General features: G+C 37.5%; 1 protein-coding gene across 44 annotated transcripts in view; it reads right to left on the bottom strand.

Moving 5' to 3' along the window:
* The window catches only part of UTRN (utrophin), a 479488-nt gene that overhangs the window by 47889 nt on the left and 419202 nt on the right, over positions 1–12397 (bottom strand). For all 44 annotated transcript variants that reach the window (XR_011535458.1, XR_011535457.1, XR_011535460.1 and 41 more), the window contains 3 exons: positions 8118–8203; positions 5182–5339; positions 2882–3048 (listed from right to left, as the gene is read on the bottom strand). Coding sequence is in view for 41 of the 44 variants with exons in the window: in XM_070602744.1 (XP_070458845.1) it covers positions 2882–3048; positions 5182–5339; positions 8118–8203 (411 nt within the window). In the remaining 3 variants the exon portion in view is untranslated. The remainder of the gene's footprint in view (positions 1–2881; positions 3049–5181; positions 5340–8117; positions 8204–12397) is intronic.

The raw sequence follows: 12397 nt of genomic DNA on the forward strand, positions 1-12397 counted from the left end.
CATCTTACCATTTTCACTATACAGACATAGTCTCTTCAAGTTATAGCTAGAGCCCTTGAACAAGTTGTTGGCATGTACTAACCTACTTATTTTGCTGAGCCTGAGATCTGCCTTCCACTCTTATCATGACGTGGAAAGAGTTCTTTCTACGGTGACCAATGACTCCTCATTCAAAGGTCTGTTCCCAGATATGAACTTTAGAATCCCTCTGCTGCTCTGAACACCTCTGCCATCTTTCTCACGTCCTCTCTTGGATTTCCACAACAGCATGTTTCCTACTTCTCTTAAGAACACTGATGGTCCTTCTCACTTTTATACCTCTTTTCAATCCCGCATGCCACTGAGCATCATCACTGTTCAGGCTTTTCTGGTATTTCCACTTAATGGAACAGTTCAATGACAACTCAATAAACAGTTCAGTAACACTCATGGACTTAGCTACCATCCCACTAACGATTATTATAATAATCATTAGTAATAATAAAAACAGCTAACATTTACTGAATGCCTGCTCTTTTTGTGATAGGTAGTTTCCTAGTCACTTTTTATGTATTAACTGTTCCTACGAGAAAACACTCATAGGATTTGAGGTTGAGGAAACTCAGATTCAGGAAGGCCAAGAAACTTATCCATAGTCACACAGTCAAACAGTATATCGAAGATTCAAATCCAAGCAGCCTGACTCCAGGTTTAGTTTTCAATACACCGCCTCCTGCATATCCTGCTGTAACCTGGATCTCTGACCACCTGGTCAACTTCACATCTTTATACTGGAGACATTCACCTATGAATTTTACACTTATACTGGAAACTTAAACATCTGAAATTTAACACTTGACATTGTTCCCCTTTGTAACTGCTCTTCAAATGTATTTCTCTTATGAAATATTTCAAGTTTATTCAAAAGCAGAGAGAAAAATAAACAAACATCAGTGTACCCACATCTCAGCTTTTTAACGTCTTAATATTACGCTACGTTTGCTTCAGGTCATTTTCTTTCTAAGAAATAAAGCTTTAAAGGTGCAATCAAATGCTAATATTTTTTAGAGCTTTTTGTCTTGTCCTTTACTCTCCATGTCCCCAGGTCTGAGAAATCTAGTTCCTCATTACATCTCAGACTATATAAATGGCCACATTTGGCAGGTTTTATATAAGCCAGTCTCTTCCCAAGTCAGTTAATCTGGATGTTTCTTGCGGTTTCACATTACTTTTTATATCTAACATAATATTTTTGGTCTAATAATCAATGTCCTAAATCAATTGTTCTGTTTAGCATCATCTAATTGCTTCTTCATGAGAAATTCCTCCTCTCCTAAAAATCTAATCTGATTTTTTGTTATACCATAGTGACAGAGAACTATGAACTCCAATGCCCAAAAGACCTCAATTTGAATCCCAACTTCATCTCCACTTATTGGAAATCCAGCCTTGAGCAAGTGGCCTCATCTCTGATCTTAGTTCTTTCATGTATAAAACAGAGATGTGACTACCAATCTTACAGGGTTTTTATGATGAGTAAATGAAATAACAAATACAACACATTTTAGCACAATGTCTGTACAAAAAGCACTGGATAAGTGGCAGTGACGATTAGCTCTGAAGGTTATGTCTCTCTTTGGATTATCTTCCCACTGGTGTCCTGAGCTTGCACATTCTAGTGATTCCTTATCCTGTCCATCTGTGTCCACCAGGTACTTCAAACTCAGCCATTCCAAGAAACCTGGTGCCTTTAAACTGTACCTTTTCCATCTTCCTCTTTCCAATGTGTGCCTTTGACTGTCACTGGGACATCCATTATCTTGGCTGTCAGCGTTATGCTGATCCTGCTTCACACTGACTACCTGCCTTTTCGTCCTCTTAGAACACACAGCCTCACTGCTACCAAGGCTTTCTGAACTTACAACACTTTAGATTGTCTGCCCAGCTACACCACAATTAATGGAAGAACAGGAAATCTGAGCTCTATTTCATACGTTAGCCATCCACAGAGAGTGCAATGATACTCTTCATACAAACTATGCTGATAAAGTCAGTCAAACGAAAGCAATTCTGGTTAATTCAAGATACTGATGCTATATACAACAGAACCAATCCCAGCCACCCTGACTGACTCTCCATCAGCAAATCACCATCTTAGCTCGTTTCTCCTCAGGTACAAAGGAAGGGTACACAGGAAACTTTGAGTGCCTCTGTCATTTCATAACAGATTTCCAGACTAAACTGGGGCTACTTCCCAGATTCCCCCCAGAAGAGAAATACAGAATATTCTAAGAAGTCTACTGCATATTGATATCAAGAAAAAAAGACAAAAGGACCACGACAGCCAAGACACTTCATCTAGCGACAAACCATAGACCCTGCACAGTCTGCTTTGGGGCCACAAACTGATTGCTTTAAAGTGTGGCCTTTAGCAGCCCTCCTGACGTGAAGGTGAACAGTAGTAGTATTTCAAGCCAAACTTGGCAGAAGTAACGCAAAGTAATTTGGTGATTTCTCAGTCAGTATTTAAATGTTGCTTCCTGCTTCCTAAGGTTGATGCCCCACAAGGCCTCAGAACGTCACCGAATTCTGTCAGGGCCATCTATAGATAATGAGTAATGTAACTATCATGCTTGAACATTTCTGTGACCTATGTAAATAGAAATCCAGAAAAATCTGGTTTTGGAGCAAAAGAGTATAAATAACAATGACAATAATAAAATAAGCTTCATGTCGTGGCTATGAGAAGGAAGGCCACCTTCAGATAGATGGAATATGCTGGGCATCCCATTTGTTTAGGAGGTCGAATGGAGATAAATGGGAAGGAAGATGGACACACACTGAGACTGCACAAACAGAAGAGAAAGTAACCTACTGCCAGCGCTGGCATATGTCACCTCACCTGAATCCGACAATTGGACATTCTTTACAGATGTTGCATTTGGCCTGGTGCTTTGCAGTCTCAGCTGCTGCCACTCGATGTAAAACCGGCAGCCACACCATGGACTGTGGCTCCAGACGCATCCAATCTATAAACTCCTTCACGCTGATCTCTGGCTTGTTGTTATTCTGGTGAGGAAACCAACATAGTAAAAGTACAGAAAATGTCTGCATTTAAATTACAGCAAGTGATGTTGCTTCATAATCTTCTGAAAATCTGTACAGAAGCAAAAGGAAAGTTATACAGCGCTTTCTGGGTCAGTTAAATCACAAAACATTTAAGGTTCTTCAAGGAAAGAAAATTGTAGAATTTAATAATAGAAAAAGCAGAAATTATCATAAAGGAAGAAGAAAAAAATCTCAATTCTTTATATACCCCGATTATTAAAAAAACAAAAACAAAACCCACACAATTCTACGTACTCTTTTCACATAAATACTTGAATCCTATAAAACTCATTCATCTAACACAGTAAAAATTTGCGAAACTCACTGATCACTTCTCAAACTTGAAGGCCATTACGAATGCTAAATAAAAACCAGTATGCGTGTCCTGCTCCAATGTGTTCCTTTGACTGTCACTGGGACATCCATTATCTTGGCTGTCAGCGTTATGCTGATCCTGCTTCACACTGACTACCTGCCTTTTCGTCCTCTTAGAACACACAGTGCTGTTACAACGGCACACTGGGAGCATGTGACTATGAATGCACTTTGCAGAATTTCCAAATTTATCACGATAAATTATAGGAAATGTCTTGGTCTCTCTTTAGATCCTAATACTAAGTAATTTTCATATGTGCAAAGTTAAATTTGTACCAACATCCTTCTGCTGTTGTTAAGGAACTAGCACATGTGAGAATCATACTTAGAATTTTCATTTGGTTTTTCGTATCTCCAAAACAAGAAAAAGAGCCGTTATAAAATGCAATAACCCGAGCCAGCCCTGATGGCTTGGTGGTTAAAGTTGTGTGTGTGCTGCTTCGGTGGCCTGGGTTCAGTTCCCAGGCACGGAACCACACCACTTGTCTGTCAGTAGCCATGCTGTGGCGGCAGCTCATATAGAAGAACCAGAAGAATTCACAATTATGTACTGGGGTTTTCGGGGTGGAGCGGGGGAGGAGGAAAAGAGGAGGAAGATCAGCAACAGATATTAGCTTAGGGCAATGAATTTTCCCCTGCAAATATAAAAATAAAAAGTAATAACCCATAACATCAATTCTCTTTAAAGAAATTGTGCAAGCATTTTGTTTTTTTTCTCTCAGGAATGATAAATCACTGGATATGCTTTGGCAAAATATCTGTAGGCTTGTACTCTATGCATATGTGTAACAGTAGCAACACTTTTAAAATGCTTTTAGATACAGTAAGCATCAAAGAAACTAAAGTGCTTTTTCTGTTTTACATTGGTAACAGTATAAATCTTTGCACATCATTCTCCTTTTGCATGTATGTTCTCAAAGAAAAGGCTGTTATTTTAACAACAAACATCTTTAATTTATATTTAAAAAAAATCTTGTCTACCAGGGAACTCAGGGTGTTTTTATTCACTGGTTAGCAAATATTTACTAAGTAGCTAGGATGTTCAAGGCACTGTACATAGGAATATAATAGTAAAAAGATAGAAACAGTCCTTGTTTGTGGAGCTTAGGCTTATACAGAAGAAGAAAACACAAAACAACCAATTATACAACTCAGTAGGTAATCATAATTGTAATGAGCATCATAAGAAGGCAGGGAGATGCAGGGGAATATAGCAAGGACACATAACCCCATCTGGAGGGGCCAGACAAGGATTTTCAGAGGATGTGAAATTTAAGCAAAGATCTAAAGAATGAATGAAGATTAGCGATGAGAAGGGAGTTCGTGGGTAGAGGTTGAGGAGGAACATTCTAAACAGAGGGCACATGCCCAAAGGCACTGAGGCAGAAATGAAGGAACTAAAACAGTATGGCTGCAAAGCAGAGAACAAGGGCACCAGCAGCAAAGGACGAGACTGGAGCAAAGGCAGGGCCAAATCTTAGCAATCTAATGGCACATGTTAAAGATTTTGGGTTTTATCTATCGAGAAACTATAAGTCTCCTTGAGGAGGCTGCTGTTTCTTGAATCAAAAGTACCTTAAGAAAGAAAATACAAACTTTCTGGGATGGTACCCAACCTCCTCCACCATTTGACTCCAGCCCAAGTCGCCATTCCATTTCTCAGAACATCCTCATACCGTTCCCGGCACACCCTAGAAGACCAGTATCCTTCGTGTTTACCTGTTGGAAGCAGCTGCGAACGCTGGGTTCAATATTACTGCCTCCAAAAGCCGCTACTTCTCCCAGCTGCCGAGGGATCTGGATGGCATCGTGAAGTAACAGGCCGAGCTGCCTCTGGTCACACATTTCTGTCGGCCCCGCCACTTCCTTAAAGAGATCTACAAGGAGGAGAGGCAACACGTTAACTTCCAACTGCCTATACTGGTCTTTGACATAAAACAGATGTTTGGGTATGGAGACTGAAGGATGTAGATTAAAAAAAATTCACAGGGGCATGAAGCAGATGAGTTGTCTCCTGAATTCCAACAACCTTGACATTCTGCACGTCTGTAATCAGGAACTGGGTACCCACATGCTTCTTAAAACAACCTGCTATTGTATGTCAATATCTATAAATAGACCAATAAATGTTTCCTTTTTAAATGGTACAAAAGATGCACGTGGGTTCTTTTAGTGGTCTCAAAAGGGTTTTCCTTCTTATTGAAAAAGATAGTGAGCAAAAACGAAGCTTCCTTCATGATTTGTCAAAGGAATAAACTTACTTTAAGTAGCAAATCTTTAAATTTTAACAGATTCTTTTTACCAACTGTTCATGTTCACTCCTAAATTCAATATTCTATTATATATAAGAGTGTGTGTATATACATTTTTACTTCTTTTAAAGGTTTCTATACTCAAATCTATTTTATATAAGAAACATTAAAAAGTACAAGGAGGTATGTTTTATTTTTAGGTGTTTTCTTAATGCCCAGTCTCTCATTAACTATACAAGTTATTTTTGTTTTACTTCATTCCACATAATAACATACATTTATTCAAATTTTAAGGATTTATTAACAAAAACTCATCCACACTTTCACATAGCTCAGGCTTTTCTATTCACTGAACAAAACAAACACTAAGCTGTTTTATAATATTCTTGATTCAATAAAATCAAAACTCATTTCTTCTTTCCAGTATTGGTTTATCTTTTATTCATCAATTGCAATATTTTGAAGATTAAAATTAAATTCTCTCATTGGAGAGATTACACATTTCAGAAATACGTTTGAAGGTATGTGTGCAGATAAAAGACATCTTTATATATTATATTGTGTAGAATTTGGTTTTTCCTCTATAACTACAGCCACCATGTTGAAACTCTTTCTAGTGTTCTCAGGTTACCATCCGATGATGCGCTTGAAAAAGAAAGGGGAGGAAGGAATCATTGATGTAGGAAAACAGATCACGCTTACATTTTAAGATTTATGATAAACCTTGAGGTTGAATGTGCATTTGCTTCCCAGCACCGTGACATAACTGTTATCTTTCAGAGAAACCTACATTCTTGCAGGGGCACATGAAAACTACAAATCACAGATGATAAAAAAAAATCCTTTTCTAATTTTGGTACCCTGAGGAAATGTTCATTAACATTTTCCTTCCCCACTTATAACAGAAATAACTTTTTAGCTTTGAAAACGGTATCTTTTGACAACTGTGACGCGGAAGACGATTCGAATTCGAGATACATAAAGCGCCACCAAACAAAGCCTCGTGCGAAGCTTTTCTCTGCACAGTTTGCTAGGTTCTGACTCTATCAAGGCACCTCAACTCCTGGTCCCACGGTCAGCTTTCCATTTCATACAAACCCCTATCTCTTTTCCCGGACATTCTTGTCAAACCATGTAAGAAAAACAAGCCATCACGTTCTCGACCTGAGAATCAAATCACCTCCCAGCCTTCCCAGAAAATAAAAGTTGTTTTAAATGTGTGCATGTTCACATAAGATGAAAAACTCAACTAAGCTCACAGGACCTGTGATCAAACACCCTCTTGTTTTGGTGTCTCTCCATCATGAAATATCCCTATCCATCTTCCCCAAATGCATGGATATGTCTGTAAAGAATCATCTGGGAATATGTACGGCAGGATCAAGGAACTCACATTTTATGGACAAAAACAATCAAGAGATATTTTACAATACTTAAGAGTTGGAGACACAGCAGCAATTGCTGCCATTTATTCAACAACAGCCATATGTAGGGACTTTTCACATATTATCTCTAATTGATTTCAAAGCAAGAATTATTAGCTTCATTCCTCAGTTGAAGAAAATTCACTAAATTTCATCTTTCTGGAAGTAATAACACCTCTTAGCTGGCAGTATTCAATGGGATCATGTAACCTGCTTAAAGATACTCTGCCACTAAGGTAGAGCTGGGATGACAAGGCAAGTGCCCCAGCTCCCGAGCCTCTCCCTCTCCAAATGTCAGGATGCCCTTCATGAACTGACAGCTAAAGGGACACCACTGATTGCTTTGGTCATAAAAACAAATATAAAATGAGAAAATATTTTATCACATTTTATTTTCTCATGCTATAAAATATGATTATTTGTCTGACTATGTCTCTAACAATTCTAGTCTATCAACTATTTTCAGCATTGGAAGGACACAAGGTTCTCGTATAGAGTATAGTACAAAGGTCCTGGTCCATCTTAACTCTTTCTTTAGCATGGGAAGTACAGAGAAGTAGAAAAAGTTTGGGCTTTAGAGTCAGAAAAGTCTACAATTTAATTCTAGCCCCACGATTTATTGTCTCTGCAGCCTTTGACTAGATTTTTAACATTTCTCAGAATTAATTTTTTCAGCTGGTAAATGGGAATCACAATGCCTATATATTGGAGTGATTATGCTAAGAATTAAATGAGATACAATTTGTAGTTGGTTCTCACTCCCTCAGGGCCCCTCACTTCTTGATCCTATAATCAGCTTTTCACTTCCCACAAACTCACATCTCTGCATTGCCACCCTTTGTCTGACCTCGTGCACGTACAGTAAGGTTAGAAAAAATAGGAACTCTTATTACTAGCAAATCATATGAAGTAAGTCTCCAACAAGTTGATACCATTATTATTACTAAAAACATTACTGGCGTAGGAAGGTCTTACATACATCGGTATTTCTCTTCTAAGAGGCCTTTGGAGAGAGACATCAACCCGATCTTCAGACTCTGCACTCTTATTTTCCCAGTCCGACCCCTGAAATTACAAGAATCTCACCGTCAGATGCATTTAAAACTGGATGGAGTATGCTAATTATTTCTGAATACCTATTTTTTGAGGGTAAACTATTAAAAGATAATTGCATCTTTAAGATACAACTTTTCTATTTACTTTTAACAATTAATGTTAAACTCGAACATAATTTCATGACATTTTATTTGTGTGTTTCACCTAGTGTGGAAGAATATATACCCTCACATCACTTTACACACAACATATAAACTAGGAAGAACAAACAGAGGTAAAATGAAAATGATAATTATAAAGCTGAAAATATTTCTTTTTTTTTTTTTTTGAGGAAGATTAGCCCTGAGCTAATATCTGCCACCAATCCTCCTCTTTTTGCTGAGGAAGAGTGGCCCTGAGCTAACATCCACGCCCATCTTCACAACTGGGATCTGACCCGGCAAACCCCGGGGGCTGCAGAAACAGAGTGTGCGAACTTAACTCCTGTGCCACTGAGCCAGCCCCAAGATTTCATTTTTATAAATACTATGAGTTAGAAATCTGTCTGTTAATAATTATAAATGCAAGATTCAAAATAAACAGCTTGAGCTATATATAATATGCATGTGACAATACAGCAAGAAAGGTATAGTGATATATCTAAAAACAAATGTAAGAAAACTGACTAGAAAATTAACTATATACTGAGGGCTTATAACTTGCTGAATACTTAAAAACTTATTGTCCTCTGTCAATGCAGTTTTTATAAATTACTATTGCAATTAGAATATTCAATGATCTTACATAGACAGGTGTGCAATCTCTATTTGGGGAAGTTTCAAATTACAGTTAGATACAAAATGTATTAATTAACCAACACCAGAAAACAGCTTCATACTATGCCAATGAGAGCCCATTTCAACTTCACTTATAAGGTGAATAGAAGAAAGATTTTATTTCATATTTAAAAGCATAGAGTTTTCTTTATTCTGTCATTTAGCAAAGAATTACTGAGTTGTCTACCAAATGTCACTCTGTACTAGATCCTGGAGATGGGGAAAGGAAATTGCAAAAACTCCAAAAATTAATAACATATGATCCTCGCTATGGGATAACACACAGTCCAGAAAAAAAGTCTTTATTGTTATTTTCATTATTTCATTTAAACAGGGTAAGTTTTCAGTTTAGGTTGTTATTGTGAACTTTCTTATGATATGTTTTCAATACACAAGTACAGTACACTCAAAACCTATAACTAAATGTTTACATAATTATATGAATACATAAATTTTAGTAATTCATGCTATTTAAAAATAGATAAATATCTGTGTCATGTAACTTTAATTTTAGCTAGTCTGTCAAACTATATTTAAATCTTGATGATATTGACATTTTACTATTAATACTAGTTGATACATCTTCCATTCTCAAATTATAAATACTCAAGTAAGTTTCTGTATACAAACCATGACATATAAAGTATAAAATAAATAAAAAAGGAAAATATGCCTAGGGATTGGTAAAATGTCTTTTCAAAACAGTCCCTCAATAGCCTAGAGTTTATAATCTATATTAAATAATATCCAACAAATTTATTGAACCCTTACTATGTATGTGTACAACATTCAGAATTGGCCTACGAAATAACTAATACTTAAATTTTAAAACAAATATAGCCACTATAAGCAGAAATCCAAGTTAACATACTCATTCCAGTTTCTCACAATTACAGAAACACTAGTTTCAAATTAACCTTAAACAGAGCCAAGCGATGAACTATGTTTCTACTTCATATTTTTTAGGTATGTCCTAATTATCACATGAAAATAGCCTATATCTGTTTTCTTCCTTCCAAAAATCAGGAAATTTTATTCTCTGGACACAATCTGACAATAGACTTGAGGAAGAGAACAAAAGGCTGTGTGAGTGGACTAGTAGAGGATTGTGGCTAAGGACAAAGCATCCCTTAAGGGGAAAAAGATCAAACTGCTATGTATTGGAGGACGACCTTCAGTCTATAGCAACAACTCAAGAAAGAAACATCATCAAGAAGAGCACCGGAAATGTCAACCATCCATTCATCACACTGTCAACAGTTATGATGGCTTACTGTGATCCCAGCACTGTTCTGTGTACTGTAGGGATCAACAGAAAAGTACAAGACACGATTCTACCCATGATAAGCTCACACACCAGCTGGAGAAGTGAGACAAGAAAACAACTAGAGAATCACAGGAAAACATGAGACCAACATTTATGCATGGAAATAACCAAGTAAAAGATAATTGTGGCTGATTAGGCATTAATGATTAGTGATCAGTCTGAGTAGCCATTAGTCTCACAACATTTGATGGAGAAGATAAGCCTAAAATCAGACATTGAAGGCATGACCTGGCTGGACTGTCCTAACCAGGAGAAAGTAAATTATCACAGAAAAAGCCTGGGCAAGAGGACAGAGGCAAGGTAGCAAGCACCAGAGACAGGACGCATTCAGGTGCAAGCAAGGATTTGCATCAAGGCTAAACAGCTGATAAAGTTGTCCAGGTCACATGGGGCCAGATGATAGAGAGCTCTGATATTAAATAAGATATCTGGATTTAAGAGGGAATAGGGAGGCAACGAAATTTATCAGTGACTGACATAACCCAATATTTAAGTATTTGGTCCCTGATAGTTTTTGTAAGTAACTCCTGAAATTAGTTTAACTGGAAAGACATGCACCTTATAAAATTATATCCATCTTGGAATAGTGGAAAAACATGACATAACACTTCAGCAAATGAGGTTAATATTTTCTGTAGGGACAAAAATATTTAAACCAAGTGCTCCAGACTGTTGATTTAAATCACGATTTAAACACTTTTGATTTCCATTAAATTTAGAGGGAAGATTGTGAAATTAAGACTTTTTAACCTGGGAAGAAGAAGACTGAGTGAGGTCGTGAACTCACAAATGAAATCAATTTTCTCTTTATAGTTTATAAAGCCTTGTCTCCATATATTAGTTCATTTGCCCTCCACAATCACCGTAGGGATGGTAAGCAGGGCAGATATTCTTATCTCAATTTTTCAGATGAGAAATTGAGATGCCAAATGTTAAGTGGCTGCCAACTTACAAAGCAATCAGAACCAAAAATTTGGATTCTTGTCATCCACAACAGAAGAAAATAGATTTTTTTTTCACAAAATTCAGACTATTAGGAGTTGGGTACATGTTAAAACTTGAAAGAAACACCAAACTTAATATAATTTACAAAGTACTATTTTTCTTAGCTATGGCAAGATGGTAGGAATAATCAAGTGATTATCAAAAAATCTGAATGTCAGTTCCCTATGTATCACCAATATGCAATAGGTGGCTGTGGATAAATTGTCTCGTCTCAGTGGGTCAGTCTCTCAACCAATAAAATGAAGAGGGCGGAGCGGAAGATCCTCAAAGTCCATCCACTTCCAGAATTCTATAATCTCCTGGGTGCGCATCACTCTTTATTTTAAGAGCTGGCTGATTATACTTCAAAAGCTGAAAATACCAGTTCTGGCGGCATCATACTACAGAAAGCAAGGCAGTCAAAAATATATGGTTGAGGCTGGCCTGAAGGCACAGCAGTTAAGTTCACACATTCTGTTTGGCAGCCCGGGGTTCGCCGGTTTGGATGCTGGGTGCAGACCTACACACTGCTTGTCAAGCCACGCTGTGGCAGGCATCCCACATACAAAGGAGAGGAAGATGGGCATGGATGTTAGCTCAAGCCAGTCTTCCTCAGCAAAAAGAGGAAGTTTGGCGGCAGACGTTAGCTCAGGGCTAATCTTCCTCAAAAAAACAAAAAAAAATATGGTTAATGAATGAGCGTCAGAATAGCTGAATGCATGGAAGGGTTAGATCATGGTACCATTTCCAAGGCTCAGGGACTTCTCAGGGGTCCATAGTATCCTGGTGCATTGCATGGAGCAGATGATAGTTCTACCAGATTCTCAAAGGGAACTAATGACTTGAAAGGAATAAGTCACTCTTGTTTAGATAAACGAATAAGTCATAGTTGTTAGAGAAATTTGGGCAATCAACTCCAGCCATCTGAGATGACAATCATAGGAGTAACTGTGTTTTTTCCTTAGGTTAATTCATAACATTCCTCTCCAAGATAGAAAAATAGACTGAACGGATACCCTTCTGACCCAGCACAGTCTTTGCTATATTTGTTTGGCATGGAAGGGAGATAAATCCTAA

The sequence above is a fragment of the Equus przewalskii genome, chromosome 32 (assembly GCF_037783145.1).
Source record: "Equus przewalskii isolate Varuska chromosome 32, EquPr2, whole genome shotgun sequence".
Classification (NCBI taxonomy): domain Eukaryota; kingdom Metazoa; phylum Chordata; class Mammalia; order Perissodactyla; family Equidae; genus Equus; species Equus przewalskii.